At 44.2% G+C, this 16,888-nt stretch overlaps 1 protein-coding gene across 3 annotated transcripts in view; it reads left to right on the forward strand.

Moving 5' to 3' along the window:
* The window catches only part of Fam222b (family with sequence similarity 222 member B), a 56,723-nt gene that overhangs the window by 30,479 nt on the left and 9,356 nt on the right, over positions 1–16,888 (forward strand). For all 3 annotated transcript variants that reach the window (XM_057775877.1, XM_057775879.1, XM_057775878.1), the window contains exon 2: positions 14,638–14,759. In XM_057775877.1, coding sequence (XP_057631860.1) covers positions 14,678–14,759 — 82 coding nt within the window. In that variant the 5' untranslated portion in view covers positions 14,638–14,677. The remainder of the gene's footprint in view (positions 1–14,637; positions 14,760–16,888) is intronic.

A 16,888-nucleotide genomic window follows, 5' to 3' on the forward strand; every position in this document is an offset into this window, starting at 1 on the left:
TCTTTCTTCCTTCCTTCCTTCCTTCCTTCCTTCCTTCCTTCCTTCCTTCCTTCCTTCCTTTCTTTTGCTTTATTTGTTTTTTTTTGAGACAGGGTCTCTGTGTGATTCTGTCTGTCTTGGAACTTGCTTTCTATGTAGACCAGGCTGGCCTGGAACTCTGCCTCATAAGTGTTGGGGTCAAAGGTGTACATCATGCCTGGCTCCTAAACTCATGTCTTTATGCTTGTACAGCAAGGAATTTACCCAGTGAGCCATTTCCTCTCCTCTGGCCCTGAACTCTGATCCTTCTGCCTTAGACTACCAAGGGCTGGGATTATAGTCTTTTCTTATATATTAATTTTGCAGTGCATGTAGGTGAAGAACTCTGCCACCTGAGTTATACTCCAGATCTAACAAGCCTGTTTTCTTGTCTGGTTGTGCAGTCAGTAATTTGCATGGTGCAAATTAGTTGGGGTTCCCCAAAGAATTTTTCCCTGGAGGCAAGAGGCTATGTATAGAACTACTAATGGGTGTATCTGCACTTGTCTCCAGGTATCATTGAAATGGCTTGGAAACTCAGATTTATCTTCAAGGAAACACTTATGCAAAGCTTTGACTTGTTTACTGGTTGAAGAGGCAGTGCTGCTGAAATTGAAGTAACTCACTGAATTTTCTTTAGCGATGTGTTTATAATTCATTCTGTTTATCTCTGTGACTTGCAGTTTAGAATGTTTCAAAAAAAAAAAGGCCTTATGTTCTCTTTAAGGGGAGACTTTAGTGTAATGTGTGAAGTATAAAGTGATCCCTTGAGAAGGTGAAGGAAGGAAGCATTGGACCCGTGGCTTTGTTTAATTCCCATAGTAATCTGTTTGGAAGTGATTAAGTTTGGAACTGGGAAAAACTCAACGTAAGAAAATCTTACAGGTAAAAAAATACCTGGGGATGCTGCTTTAGAGTGCGGCTTAGATAGAGACAGAAAGCATTCTTATGGAGATGTGTCTGGTGCCAGTGGACCAGGCTGGCCTCAGACTCACAGAGATCCACCTTTTCATCGCCTGCCCCCCCCCCCAAAGCAGGGATTAAAGAAGTGCACCACCACCACCTGGCAACAGGTCTGTTCTTGATGCGGATCAGAGCTGCCTTTCTAATGGTGTTGCCTTTTAAGAATTTTTGCTGATTCACAAAAAAAGGGTGGTTAAGAGCCCTGACTGCTCTTCCAGAGAGCCTGGGTTCGATTCCCAACATCCTCATGGCAGCTCACAGATGTCTGTAACTCCAGTTCTAGGTCATCCAACCTAGACATGAATAAAGGCAGAAACACCAATGCACATAAAAGTTAATTTAAAAAAAAAGCTTGTTGAGTGTGTGTATATGTGTTATTCAGTTCCTCAGCATAGCCAGTCTGCCTGCCTGTAATCCTAGCCATCAGCAGGCTAAGATAGGATTCTAAGTTTGAGCCTGGCCTGGGCTATGTAGGGAGATCATAAAGAAACATGTAATTAATAAATTAATCAAGTAAACAGCCAACCATAGTGATAGATTTCACTTAAGCAAGGAATTTGTGTTTGGGGTCGGGTGGCGGATGAGTTTGCTCTGTGCTATTAGATCACACTGTGTTTGAATATTTCTGGTTTTGTAGCTAGTGAGACAGTAAGCTACCATATTCATTTTGGAAACGGGCCAATGATAACACTGCCCTTGGGCCTGGATGGATGGGAAAATAGGACAGTAAACAATTGAGGGTATAAATAATGAATCTGCCTACTGAGTCTTGATAGAGCGAGAGAGATTATCTTCGAAGCTGTTCAGTCTGTCAGTGAGAGAAGAGGAGGCCACTGAATTAATTACCTGCACCATGTTTGTTACTGAATACATTATGGGATTGCTAGAGCCGTTCAAAACAAAGTTACCTTTCAATTAAAAAAGAGATCATTTTATGCATATGGGAGTTTTGCCTGCATATATGTTTGTGTACTGTGATATGCCCAGTGTCCTCAGAGGCCAGAAGATGGTGTTAGATGCCTTCGAACTGACGTTGTAGAGGGTTGTGAGCTGCCATCTGGGTGCTGTGAATCAAACCCCAGTCCTCTAGAAGCTCAGTCAGTGCTCTTAACCACTGAATCATCTGTTCATCCCCAAAGTTATCTTTGCATTATAGATTTATCTTTTATTTATTCGACCAAATAAATCAAGTTTTATAACTCTTTAGAATGCAAGCCTTTGCTTCCTTCCCCCCAACCTTGGTTTTCTGTGAGCACTGAGCAGTCTTTTGTTATCAAAATTTTAGCCCTCTGCTCAATGAAAATTTTTATTATTTGCAAATTATGAGACAAATGAAAAGACCTGGGTCTGCCTTAAAGGAATTCTTTGGTAACGAGTACAAATCATACTTCAAAATGAAATGTGTTTATGATATAATTGTATTAACAACTCAGAATAGATTAAACCAAGAGTTTCTTTAGCTCAAGAATCATTTCTGGTATTAAGTTAAATATTTTTACTTTAAGCTGGGCAGGTGACACACGCCTTTAGTAGTGACACATGCCAGCAAAGGCAGGTGAATCTCTTTGTAAATTCGAGGTCAGCCTAGTCTGCAGAGTGAGTTCCAGGACAACCAAGGTTACACAAAGAAATCCTGTCTTGAAAAACCTAAATAAGGGGCTGGAGAGATGGCTCAGCGGTTAAGAGCACTGGCTGCTCTTCCAGAGGTTCTGAGTTCAATTCCCAGCAACCACATGGTGGCTCACAGCCATCTATAATGAGATCTGGTGCCCTCTTCTGGCCTGCAGGCACACATGGAAGGAAAAGTTGTATACATAATAAAATAAATAAATCTTAAAAAAAAAGGAAAAACCTAAATAAATTATAAAATAATTTTTTAAAATTCTAGATTTGTTTTCATCTAATGATTCAATAATCCCATTCTCAGGATTTCCAAGGTAGTGAAAACCAAGGCTTTGCCAATATCCAGACAGTGTAGTGAGGTCAGACATAGAACTGTGATTTCTGAGTTAGAATCTTCCCTTCTCGGAGTTTCCAGTCCTCCTGCCTCAATATACTGAGTAACTGAGATTGCAGAGCTGAGCCTCATTACTAGAATTACAAATATTTTACCATTTTGATTTTTTTTTTTTCTGGATTTTTAACTATTTTCTCCTATAATGTAGAAAAACCTTTTTTGACCGGGCGGAGGTGGCGCACGCCTTTAATCCCAGCACTTGGGAGGCAGAGGCAGGTGGATCTCTGTGAGTTCGAGGCCAGCCTGGTCTACAAGAGCTAATTCCAGGACAGGCTCCAAAACTACAGAGAAACCCTGTCTCGAAAAAGGAAAAAAAAAAAAGCTTTAAGACTACATTGAAACTCTTTGTAAAGTACATATAATATCTTCCTTAAAGAGGTTCTGTAGATCTTCAAGCTCAGAATAAGGATCTGTGGGAGGATCCAGTGTGGTCTTGGTCACACAGATAGTCACCAGGCCATTAACCACTTCTGACCCCAGCCTTCTGGGTGGTAAACAAGTTATACATCTCTTCCTTTAAAGAGACAACTCTGTGGCGCACGCCTTTAATCCCAGCACTTGGGAGGCAGAGACAGGCGGATCTCTGTGAGTTCGAGACCAGCCTGGTCTACAAGAGCTAGTTCCAGGACAGGCTCCAAAACCACAGAGAAACCCTGTCTCGAAAAAACAAAACAAAAAAAAAGAGAGACAACTCTGTGTGTTTAACATTTCCCTAGTGCTCACCTGTGAGTATAAGAACGTGTGTGTGTGTGTGTGTGTGTGTGTGTGTGTGTGTGTATGTATGTTGGAGTCTTTCTGTGTATCCCTGGTTGGTTGTCCTGTGTCTTGCTATGTAGACCAGGATGACTTCTAGCTCAGACCCTCCTGCCTCTGCCTCTCAAGTGCTGGGATTAAAATTGTCTGCCACTACTATTACATCTACATCTCTGATTTTTTTCCTTTTTAACAATTTTATTTGCATATTCACCAGAAATTTTGTTCTCTTTTGTATTCCTAATATACAGTATTGCCACAACACCTGGTACACCTGATACCAGGTGACTCAGTAAGTGATTGATGTCTTTATAAATGTGTTTGTTTCAGGCTATTTACCTTCAGTAAATATATTACAATTTCTAGATCCCCCCCCCCCTTGTTTTGGCTTTTCAAGACAGGGTTTCTCTGTGAAACAGTTCTGTCTGTCTTGAAACTATATGTGTAGATGAGGCTGGCCTCAAACTCAGAGATCTACCTCTGCCTCCCGAGTCCTGGGACTAAAGACGTGTGCCACCACTGCCTGGTCATAGATCCCTCACTTTTATATCTCTCAGGTGTGATTAGACTTTAATTTCACATCAGATAATCTCGCCTCCCTTTATGCAGAATTGTATTTGAATGTTCTATAGCTGATATATATTACAAGTTACATATATTTAAATTTAAAAAGTAGAAAAGGGGGATTTATTCAGTGTAGCCACCACATTGGGGAAAAGGCCAAAGAGGTCTGGTGACCCCATAAATCTATCCTTGGATCCTGAAGTGAGATTGTAGGTCCAGTCTTGATCAAGGTGTGGTACAGCACACCATTGGCCCATTATTGTCTCTAAATTTGTAATCTCCCCTGCAGAGAAGAGTTTCTGTGCTACCTGGCCCAGGCTTTTCATGAGATTCCTGGGGAAATCCCAACTTCCTCGGGGCCCACTGCTTTAATGGTCTGATAGCTAAGTGTCTGTTTAGAATATATTCATTTCTGTCAGATTTGCTAACGTGCTCTACCTTTTACACCTGGATTTGAAGTGGTATATGTCTATGAAACAAATCTAACGAGCTGACGGGAGCTCGGCTGGAATGCATTTAGTTAAACCAGCTGGCAGTGTAGAAGATCGTTTTTTCCTCATAACCTCTTGGCTTTTAGTTTCTTTTTGAAGGGCTGCACAATCAACTCCATCTTGTGGGTTTGAGACAGATCTTGCCCTGATGCCTAGGTTGGTCTCAAACTTCGGATCCTCCTGCTTCAGTTTCCTCAGCGCTAGTATAGCAGGCAAGGGTTGCCGTGCACAGCATGGCTTCATTTTAAATTCCTCCAGCTGGTGGGGGGGGGTGCTGGAGAGATGGCTCAGAGGTAAAGAGCACTGGCTGCTCTTCCAGAGGTCTTGAGTTCAATTCCCAGCAACCACATGGTGGCTCACAACCATCTGTACTGAGATCTGGCGCCCTCCTCTGGTGTGCGGGCATACATCGAGGCAGAATGTTGTATATATAATAAATCTTTAAAAAAAAAAATTCCTCCAGCTCCCTCTCTTCTCTGACCAGTATTCTCAGAAGACTTGTTGATTACCCGTCTGCTGGCTTGCTCTCCATCTCTCATGGCACCAGCACAGGGTCTGCCCCAGTTGGTGTCAGGTTCATTCTGTCTGTCCTGTGGGCAGTTCCTAGCATCTCAAAAAAACGTTTGTTCAAGATCCCTTTCCGAAGCTGCACTTGCATTAATTTTAGAACCTTCCATAGCACGAGAGTCACAGAACATTCAGCAGTGCTGCGCTTCGGAACTGTTGACTACATGGTTAATGGATGACTAGGAAAGAACAACCAAATTTTAAATGTATTTTAGGGCTCTGTCGCCTAATTTTAACTCAGGCGTATTTTTATTTTATTTTTAAACAAAGATCAAAAGCTTAAAAAATCTGCCAGCTGTAGTGGTACATGCCTTTAATCTCAGCACTTGAGCAGCAGAGGCAGGTAGGTCTTTGTGGGTTCCAGGACACAGCCAGAGGGACATCCTGTCCTGAAAAACCCTAATAATCTTCAGCAGCAGCAGCAGCAGCAGCAGCAGCAGCAGCAGCAGCAGCAGCAGCAGCAGCAGCAGCAGCAGTATCCCATGTTTCTAATGATACCAAGACAAATTGGTTTTGTTTATAAAATGTATTTCATGTATCCTCTGGTAATTTTTTCCATGTGAACGATGCACTCCCCTCCTTCACTCTTCCGTCTTGCCATCTCATGTATCCCCAACAGGCCCCCCTCCCCACTTCATGTTTTCTCCTCTTTTAAAGCCCACTGAGTCCAATTAATGTTGCTTGTTGGAACGCTTACTAATCTTGTTGGCTTGATCTTGGGCAGGTCACCAAGTTGCAGAGGATTCACAAGGGCCAGGACTTTGTAGAACATGGTGTTTATTTGCACGCTCCTGCCCGTCCTCTGGTTCTTACATCTTTACGGGACTCCTCTTCTGTGATGAGGGCTTGATGCACATGCGCTGTCTGGGGCTGAGCACCCAGTACACTTAGTCTCAGCATTTTGGCTAGGTACGAATCCCTCACTAACTGCTGCTCACTGCAGAAGAACTTTTCCTGATGGAGGTTGAAGGACTGTGTGTATAAACACAGAACATTTAGAGGTGTGTTTAGCAAGTCATTGTTACAGGTTACCTGCTAGGGCCTACGACTCACCAAACATGGGCTTCTTTTTTTTTTTTTTTTTTTGGTTTTTTCGAGACAGGGTTTCTCTGTGGTTTTGGAGCCTGTCCTGGAACTAGCTGGTCTCGAACTCACAGAGATCCACCTGCCTCTGCCTCCCGAGTGCTGGGATTAAAGGCGTGCGCCACCACTGCCCGGCAAACATGGGCTTCTTAATAGGTTTCCAATATCAGTCTTATTCCTCCTGTGGAGCAAGTCCCAAATCCAGTCCGAAAGCATTGACCCCCTAACCTTCATGCCTTCATTGTACAAGGGGCGTATCTTGCTTGGCTGGTTGGTATTGTAGAATGGATGTATGGTCGCCATTGAGTTGTGAGCTGCCATGTGGGTCCTCTGCAAGGGCAGTAGCATTTCTAACTGAGCCGTCTCTCCAGCCTCCTTGCATAATTCACTAGAACATGCTGGTGGCATAGAGTGCATACAGCAAACAACTTTAGAACATGGGGATAAGCCCACAATGCTTGCTTTACTTAGGTCGTTCAGGGGGAATTTAACAGTTCTTAGCAAACTTTAGCTTAATGTGGTTGGCTGTTGTTAAATTCATCTTTCTCAGAAGAAGCACTGGTTGAGGATTTTTCTTCCAGCCCAACATGCTGGGCATTAGCTGGAATTGCTGAGTAATTTGCAGAGGGGGAACCATGAGAGCAATTTCGTGTTTGTCCACAATTAGCATTAGTAGTTTCATTTGCTGTCAGATAGAAGGAGCAGGAGAAATGGGCGTTTTGCCAATTGCAGCTTCCCTCCGATTAGGGCGTTAGTTCAATTATGTCCAATTAACTCTTATTGCAGATAGCAGTGATAATTACTTTGAGTCAGTTATCCCAAGGCTGAAGTATGAACTTGATGGATTTTAATGACCGCCATGACACAGTTCATTCCCTCTCCGCACTACAGTTATTTCTTTGTCCAGACCTCTTTTATACAAGAGGTCAGCATGTTATAGAAATCTGTCTCTCAATTCAAACATACTGGCCTTCTTTTGAAGAGCTGTGTAGAGTCATATATTAAAAGAATCTATTAGGAACAAGCCTTAATGTTTTTTACATCCTGAGACCATACCCTTGAGTTCACTTCTGCTTATTGTAGGAGACTAGACCAAGATAGAACTAAATGTCATTCTTAGCAGTATGTGCTAATTATAAGATTATAGTAATTTGCAAGAACAGGCTGGTCTCTGGTTGTATTTTAAGTTCTGTCCCGAGTACAAAGGAAAACTTTTTGATTATTTTTAAAATCAGTAGGATGACAAAGCTATGCTTCCTCAGCTCTGAAGGTATATTACTATTTACTGACAGTCTCCTATAACCCAGCCTGGCTTCCCACCTGGTGTGCAGCTGAGAATGACCGTGTACTTCTGATCCTCTTGTCTTCACTTCTCAAGTGCCGGTGTTAGAGTTGTGAAACACCATGCTGAGTGTTTGGTGCTGGGCCTCCTGCATGCTAGGCAAGCACCCAGCCAACTCATTTTATAATGGTCTCTTTTCCACCCCCCACCCCCACACAGGGTTTCTCTGTGTAGCCCTCGCTGTCCTGGAGCTTGCTCAAGAAAATGGCCCCATAGACTTGCCTACAGGCCAATCTTCTGGAGATGTTTTTCTCAGTTTAGATTCCCTCTTCCCACATACATGTAGGTTTGTGTCAAGTTGACAGAAACCAACCAGCAAACCCCTCCCTCTTCTGCCTCCTCCATTCTCTCCTGTCTTTTTGACAGAGGCTCATGTAGTACAGGTTAACCTCTAACTCAGCATGTAGCTGGAACTAGCCTTGAACCTGGCCTAGGTCCACAGGAGTATGTCATTGCCCAAAGTTTAGGGTTTGTTTTGGGTTTGTTTTTAATTACTAGATGGTTGTACTATTTCTGTATGTTTAGTAGTTGTTCATATCTCTCCACCAGTGTCTTTGGTAGGAGTCGTACCCTTACCCTCTGGCACACACTCAGTGTTCCTGTAGATGCTTTCTTTTTGAACTATTCATAAATCTTCAGCATCTGTTCTGTTTCATTTAAGTCAGCTCTGCAGTTTTGATAAACAGCCTTTTTATGTGCAGTGAGAATCAGTGTTACTTACTAAATATAGCAAAAATAAAAGTTTATAAAAGGTTACAAATGCCCCTCGAAATGTTTATAAACCCACAGGTATAGTTTATGAAATACTTCTTTTCTTCCTTTTTTTTGTTTCTTTTTCTTTTGTTTTTTTGAGACAGGGTTTCTCTGTGTAGCTTTGGTGCCTGTCCTGGAACTCACTCTGTAGCCCAGGCTGGCCTCAAACTCTCCTCCCTGTTCCTGTCTCTGCCTCCCACGTGCTGGAATTAAAGGCATGCGCCACCACTGCCTGGCTCTTTATGTTTCAAGGCAGGATTTCACAGCCCTGGCTGTCCTGGAACTCCCTCTGTAGACCAGGCTGGCCTTGAACTAGGTGACTACCCGTTTCTGCCTCCTGAGTACTGGGATTAAAGGTGTCCCCACCACCACCCAGCTTTGATGAGACACTTCCAGCACAGATCAGGAAGGTGCCTGTGCACCGGAGCATCATCGGGTGTGCTGATGGATGCCATGGACCTACGTGTCTATCCACAACCTCAAAATGGCATCTAGGCTGTTTCCAAGTAACACCTTGTGAGTTGTGTACTTAGAATAGAACAAGCTTTCCGAGTGACCTTTCTGTCACCCTTCATACTTGGAAGTCACATCTAGACTGGATTAGACACCGTCCCTTCTGGTGAAGGGACCATGGTAAGGGAGTTACCTGTGGAATTCTGGCCTCGTGTGCTTGTGTGCCCTGTGAGGAAGAGGAAAAGACTATAAATGTGCGGCTTACGTTGCTGACGTCCAAACACGGCTTTGCCAGAGCCTGCCATTGCTGAGGTTGTGAAAGCCCTTTTTAATTCAGGTTATGACTGCAGTCTGTAAAACTACATAGACTGTAGCTGAACTGAGGAACGTTTTTCCTTAAAGGTAGCGACTTGATGTATAAGCCAAGCTGGCCTTGAATTTGCAACAGTACTCCTGCCTTGACTTTTGTAGTGCAGGCATGCGCCACACCAGGCTTCCTTGAAAGCTGTCTGGGGACCGAAGAGATAGCCTAATGGCTAGAGCATCTGCCATTCTTCCAGAGGATCAGTTACTAGCACACATGTCAAGTAGCTCATAACTGCCTCTGATTCCAGGTCTAGGGAGGGCTGACACCTCTGCCTTCTGTAACACCTTTATATGAGTATTACATGAATATATCTATGCATTGACACGCAGAATTTTAAAAACAAAAAAGACAAATCTTAGAAACAGCCTGCCTGGCTGAGCAGTGGTGGCTTTAATATCTTTAATCCCAGCACTTGGGAGGCAGAGGCAGGTGGATCTCTGAGTTTGAGGAGAGCCTGGTCTACAGAGCTAGTTCCAGGACAGACAGGGCTGCACAGTGAAACCCTGTGTCGAAAAACAAAAAAAATAAAACAACTTGTCTGCCCGACGTCTGATGTGCTTTGCCATAGTCAGTGCCGAGTTAAGGACTCTGGGGGCCACATGCCTTAAATGTGCATGGACGGAGGCACAATTAGGCAGATCTCCGTGAGTTCAAGGCCAGGCTGGCAAGCCAGTGCTAGATAGTAAGACTGTCTCAAAAACAAAATGGAACAAAAAAGACTAAATATTCTAAAATGTAAAAATCTTCTATCTCACCGGGCGGTGGTGGTGCACGCCTTTAATCCCAGCACTCGGGAGGCAGAGACAGGCGGATCTCTGTGAGTTCGAGGCCAGCCTGGTCTACAAGAGCTAGTTCCAGGACAGGCTCCAAAACCACAGAGAAACCCTGTCTCGAAAAATCAAAAAAAAAAAAATCTATCTCTATCATTTGTGCTGACCATTGGGAGTTTTAGTAGTGCACCAAGTTAGGTGCTAGAGTGCTTTCCTAGATGTGAAGACACAGGCAAGCTACCAGCCTCAGTTTCCCCCGGAGGTGATTGTTCTGTCATCCAGCAGCTTTTCATGGGGGATTAGGAGCCTTGAAAATCAAGTGCTACATGATTGTAATCTTGAGTAATATTTCATCCGCATAGTTTGACACCTTCCGAAGGACATTGTGGAAGATGATAAGAATCCAGCCTGTGTCTTACCTTAAGGAAGAAGTTTATCATAGTGTCTGCTTTTCACTTTCTCTGGGGGAAAACCAACAAACTTAATTCAGACATAAATAAGCTTTGTTTTGCGTATACCAGAAGAGTAGAGATGTTTCTTAACTGTGTGCAGTCTTCACCTCCCCCCCCTTGGTGTTTTGTTTTTCAATACGGGATTGCTCTTTGTAGCCCTGGCTATCCTGGAACTCATTATGTAGACCAGGCCGGCCTCGAACTCAAAGATCCACCTGCCTCTGCCTCAAAATTTCTGGAATAAAGGCACGCCTGACTCCAGCTGTAGTCTTAAAGTAGTTTTCAGGGCCAGGCAATAGCAGAAGTGCCTATAGATACTGCCTCAGAGTTCACAGAATCGAGACATCTCTTTATTTTCAGGACCTGGCATTTTATAGATGAGGAATGAGATGACTCATTAAATCGCAGAAACAAAGCACTGAGTGAGTATTTACTCATGGGAATACAGTTATAGTGTTAATCCCAGTTTTTCTCAGCGTAGTGGTAGGAGAGGTGACTCTGTCTCTTGGAGTTCCCTGTGTGTCTTGGTTGACTAATGGGACATTTATAACTTTGAAGACATCAGAAATGTGCAGTGTTCCTCATTTGGGTGTAGTTGACCAGAACCTGGAACAGAGTTCCTCAACCATTATGAATATTGATCAACCAAACCACAGTCAACTAAATAACGCACAAGCATAAGGGTAAATGCTTATTGGATGGTCTGGTAGCAGTGTTCTGACGATAAGCGACTCACATAGATGAACCCTAAAAGCCAAGATTCTTCTTTTTTTTTTTTGGTTTTTTTCGAGACAGGGTTTCTCTGTAGCTTTGGAGCCTGTCCTGGAACTCCCTTTGTAGACCAGGCTGGCCTCGAACTCACAGAGATCCGCCTGCCTCTGCCTCCCGAGTGCTGGGATTAAAGGCGTGCGCCGCCACCGCCCGGCTTCTTTTTTTTTTTAAATATTTATTTATTTATTATGTATACAATATTCTCTCTGTGTATGCCTGAAGGCCAGAAGAGGGCACCAGACCTCATTGCAGATGGTTGTGAGCCACCATGTGGTTGCTGGGAATTGAACTCAGGACCTTTGGAAGAGCAGGCAATGCTCTTAACCGCTGAGCCATCTCTCCAGCCCCCCAAGATTCTTTAATATTGCAAGGTTTTCTTTTGTATCTGTGTTAGTGTAGAACATATATTTCAAGGACTGGTGATGTATCTCAGTAGTTGGTCATTTTCCTGGATTGCATAAGAAATCTTATGTGCTCCAGCACCACACATACACACACCTGGTTTTCAGAACTCAAGCATGTTATATGATATAATGAACATATATGTAAAACCTGGACTAGCTGTCTCCAACCAATGTAACTTGGTTATTTACGTTTTTTAGGGACATTCATTTTTATCCAATAGAGATTAAAATATCGGTAGGTAGTACAGGCTAGCTTGGAATTCAGCATCCTCCTGCCTTTACCTCTGTGGTGCTGGGATTATAGGAGCTCAATAGGTGGCCCTTGTTTTATTTGAGGTGTTTCTACTATACCTGAATTGTTTTGTGTTGTTCTTTTTTTTTTTTTTTTTTTTTTTTGGATTTTTCGAGACAGGGTTTCTCCATAGCTTTTTGGAGCCTGTCCTGGAACTAGCTCTTGTAGACCAGGCTGGTCTCGAACTCACAGAGATCCGCCTGCCTCTGCCTCCCGAGTGCTGGGATTAAAGGCGTGCGCCACCACTGCCTGGCTGTTTTGTGTTGTTCTTGAGACAAGGTCACATTCTGTGGTTCGGATTAGTCTGAAAGTCATGATTCTCCTGTGTCAGCCTGTGTAGTGCAGGGCTCATGTGTGCCGCCGTCTGTGGGGAGGGTCTCGTCATAGAAGGATGTTGAGTTTTGTCAGCGGATAGTGTGTCTTTCATTTGATGAATGTGGTTTGTCTTATCTCTAGGTTTATGTATGTCGAATCATTCCGTCCTTGATAGAAACCCCACTTGGTTGCAGCAGATGATTTTTGTAGGGAATTTTTCAGTGTGTTCACCAGGGATAGTCTCCTGGAGGTTTGCTTTGTTTTAAGCATTCATGTGTGAACGGTGTGGGTGCTTCCATGGCACAGAATATCAGTTCTCTCCTTCATTATGTAGGAGCTGGAGATGGAACTCAGATTAGCAGGCCTGGCAGGAGGTGCCTTTACCTGCTGGGCCTTTCTTCCTGGCCCTCCCTGAGGTTTCCTTACAGTGTTCTTGCCCTGCTCTGGTGTCAGCGCAGTGCTAGCCCATGCAATGAGTTTGAAACATTTTCTCTTCTAGTTTTCAGAAGTGTTTGATAAGACTGGCACCAGTTGTTCATTAAGTGGTTAGTAGCATCCTCCTGGTCTCTTCTCAGTGTCTTGCTCTGGGCACAAAGTCAAATATTTATGAACAAAATCCCACCCAGTCTGACAGCGCTTCCCTTGATTATGAATGTGATTTAAAGGTCACTTCTTCTCTGTGTAGCTCTGCTCAGGTTGCAGTGACCACTCCCGACCGGGCGTTCAAAAGTCAAGCCTGTTCTGTAATAGAAGGTGGATGGGTAGCTACTTGCAGCGGTGGCCTACTCGTGTTTTTAGGACACTCATCCGTGGAAATTAAAATACAGAAACAAATGATACTTTTCAACGTAGTGTAAAACTAGCACATCTACCAGGGTGGAGTGTAATGATAGTAATGACACAGACAGAAACTGAAAGAAAGCTCGTGCCCTGCAGACCTGAGAGCCAGGGCTCAGCAGTCAGGAGTGGAAGGGAACTGCAGCCCAGGCTTGTTCTCTCACTTCCACAGTGCGCTTTGTGACACGTGTGCCCTCACATCACCAATAGTAAGGAAAACCCCCTAAAAATAGATAAAATTTGTGTCCGGGCCTTCTTTTCCTTTTGGATATAGGCATTTTAATAGCCTCTAACTGTGTACACACACACACACACACACACACACACATACACACACACAGGCCTAGACCAGCCCATCCTCCACCTGCGCCAGTACTTCTCAAGTAGACTTCCAAACTTCTCAAACTCATGTGTTTAGCACCAGCACAAACAGAATGTGTAGCAGTCTACAATGTCAACAAAGTCAGGAATGTGAACAAAAAGAGTGTTAAAAGTAAATACAGCTGCTTGGTGTTTGTTTGTTTGTTTTTTGAGTCCAGCATGGGTGAACATAAACAGGGATTCAGATTGCCCTGAATGTTATGTTCCAAGTAGAAATAGTCTCATAAACTTTATCGTCACATAACAAAAGACAGTCATGAGTAAATGCTCTTGGGAAACATCGCTAGGGGAGGCAAACAAACAAGTCAACAAATCTTCCTGATTAGCGGACTAAAGGTAATCCAACATCATTGCAGCCCTGGATCTGCAGCATTCCACCTCCACAGTGAGGAAGTCAGTCAGTCCATCTGCAGGATCTTCAGTGTGGGTGTAGTTTTTTTAGAGACTGAATCGGGAGAACAAGGAATCACAGACTTTGGCTACATTAAAAGCCCATCCCAAGACGGGTGGTGGCGCAAACCTTTAATCCCAGTGCTTTGGAGACAGAGACAGGCAGATCTCTGAGTTCAAGGCTAGCCTGATCTACAGAGTGATTTCCAGGATAGCCAGGACTACACAGAGAAACCCTGTCTTGAGAAAGAAAGAAAAAAAATCAGGTGTGAAATGTCTTTGAAATCCTTCACTGTACTTCTAGAAGCACTGCATTGCCCTGGTCCCCAAAACTGCAGGCCTAACCCTGCAAAGCCAGTGCTCTTAGAATTTAGAAGTGTTACAGAGATGTGTGTTTACGTTGCTAGCTCTCGCCCTGTTTTATTCCTTCACTCACACATGTACCGAGTGCAGTATCACTTTTGCTGTGTTAATGTTTGAGAGTGAACCACTGCTACAGACAGAATTCTAGGTAAGTTTTTAACCAGCGTGCTGTTGATTAAGTTGCTTATCTGTGCACACTTGGCACTCTGCCTCCCATATCAGATGTCCTTGTACCTTCCTTGAAGAAGTTGCCCTGCGTCCCATGACCTTATTCTTTGTTGTTCATTACAGTGTGAGCCACTGCCCCATGTTGTGTTGATGCTGGTCTGCCATGCTAGCCTGTCTACCCGGGCCAGGTGATCTGCCCTTTCATCTTCTTTCTCACACGCAGATGAACACTGGACTTCAGAAATGTAAGTAGGCTGGATTCCCACGGAAGGGTGTGCGCTTCTGTTTTGTCCTACATGAGGGCTGTCCCAGCATCACGTCTGTGATGCACTGACCATGACTTTTGCTACTTCCAAGATATTCATGAGCTGACATTGCAGGACAGCAGGCACAAAGGCCCTGTCTGTCAGCAGTGCGAGATACTTTCAGATCCTACAGTTCCCAGTGCGTATGAACTTGTTACTGGCAGCCTTCTGCTCACAGCAAAGCCACAAGGCGCTTCAGTGGATGTGTATCATAGGACCCTTCAAAGAAATGTTCCCTTTGAGCCCTGAGAGCAGCTGACTGAAAACTCATTGTCCAGCTCACTTTTGTATCTAAAGTGACTGTGTATACTGTTGGTGATTTCTTGATCTCTGAATATGGTCTGTCATGGAAACAGACAGCTCTCTTTGGCTTTGCTCTCTGCCCCATGAGCCAGCATGACTTTTGCTCATAGAAATAAACTTTACCCCCTTGGTTTCTGTGGGTCTGTTTGTCTACGTCCCGCCTGATTGGACCTCTGAGAACTGCTAGATTCCTGTCTTAACTGCATTATTTCAGAGCTTTGTAATTCAGACTTTCCCCAGCTTCCTACTTCTGTCCCTGCACTACATGATAGGCGAGGGAAATAGTCTTAATTTCTGACTTTCTCTTACATGTATAATGTCTAAGTAAAAACAGCCCTGAATTTGGAATAAACCTTTTTAGAGCGAAACGGGGCAGCTGGTGAGGCAAGGGGGCTTTCTTTAATGCTGTACAGTTTACCCAAGTTCTTCTTGGCAGCCATTAGCAAACTTCTTCTGTAAGTGTGGGAAGCCAATATTTTGAACTTTGTGTGTCATCTACTTAGCTCTTCCATTGTAGATCAGAAGCAGCCATAGACAGCATGCCTAGTGTCGTTTGTCTCAGTCACATTTCCTACAGAAGCACACGGAAGCTGCACCAGGCGGGCGTGGAGCAGTCAGTTACTGTGAGTTTGTAACCAGCAGTTAAAAACAGTCTTCATGGTGTGAAGTCAGCCACTCGGAAGACTGGGGCATGAAGATCTCAAGTTCAAGAACATCTAGGCAGCTTAGCTCTTGAACCGTGTGTAAAAATAAAACAAGAGGTGAGCATGGTGGCACACAAGTTTAATTCCCACCATTTGGGAGGCAGAAGCAGGCGAATATCTGGGTTCAAGGCCAGCCTGGTTTACATAGCAAGTTCCAGGCTGGTGAGGACCACCCAGTCTCAGAAAAGTGAACAAAAAAAGTAAAAATAAGTTGCGCTAAAAAGTAAGATTAAGTTGGCACTGAGGATGTAGCTCAGTTTGGTGGAATGCTTACTTAGCTTGCACAAAGCCCTGTATTTGTTCTCAGCACCAGATAAATTGGGCATGTTGGTATAGGCCTTTAATTCTCAGTACTTGGTAGGCAGAGTCAGGCAGAGCAAGTTCCAGGACAGCCAGGGCTACACAGAAACCCTGTCTCAACCCCTCTCCCCCAAAAAGAAATCAGCAACAGCAAACACCTACTTGGACCTCACGTCCTTGGTTCTAAATTTGTCTGACTCTGGAAGTTGGTCCTGCTGTGCAAGCTTCCTCAAGGAGCGTTTCTCTCTCCCACCCTCCGTCCCTGGCATGCTCCGGAAGTACTCAACCACACAGATAGACCTCCAGTGATGACTGGGTGATAAATCTGTGTTCTGCCGGGCGTGGTGGCGCATGCCTTTAATCCCAGCACTCGGGAGGCAGAGGCAGGCGGATCTCTGTGAGTTCGAGACCAGCCTGGTCTACAGAGCTAGTTCCAGGACAGGCTCCAAAGCCACAGAGAAACCCTGTCTCGAAAAACCAAAAAAAAAAAAAAAATCTGTGTTCTGTGATATCCCAGCAAGCACACTCAGAACACAGCTAAGAGGAAATACACTTGGAGACATAACAATGACAGGGTGCTCAGTGATACCAAGGGAGGAATTGTCCAAAATGGGGGTGCCCCCTGTAATCCCAGTGCTTGACAAACTGGGGCAGGAGGCTTTGCTAGTCAGGACCATCCTGGGCTACAGAGTAAGACTCTGCCTCAAAGCCAAAACAAACCTAAGACATGTCAGCTTCAAGGGGGTCTGTGTCTGGTGGAGA

Source organism: Chionomys nivalis, chromosome 7 (genome assembly GCF_950005125.1).
Source record: "Chionomys nivalis chromosome 7, mChiNiv1.1, whole genome shotgun sequence".
NCBI lineage: Eukaryota > Metazoa > Chordata > Mammalia > Rodentia > Cricetidae > Chionomys > Chionomys nivalis.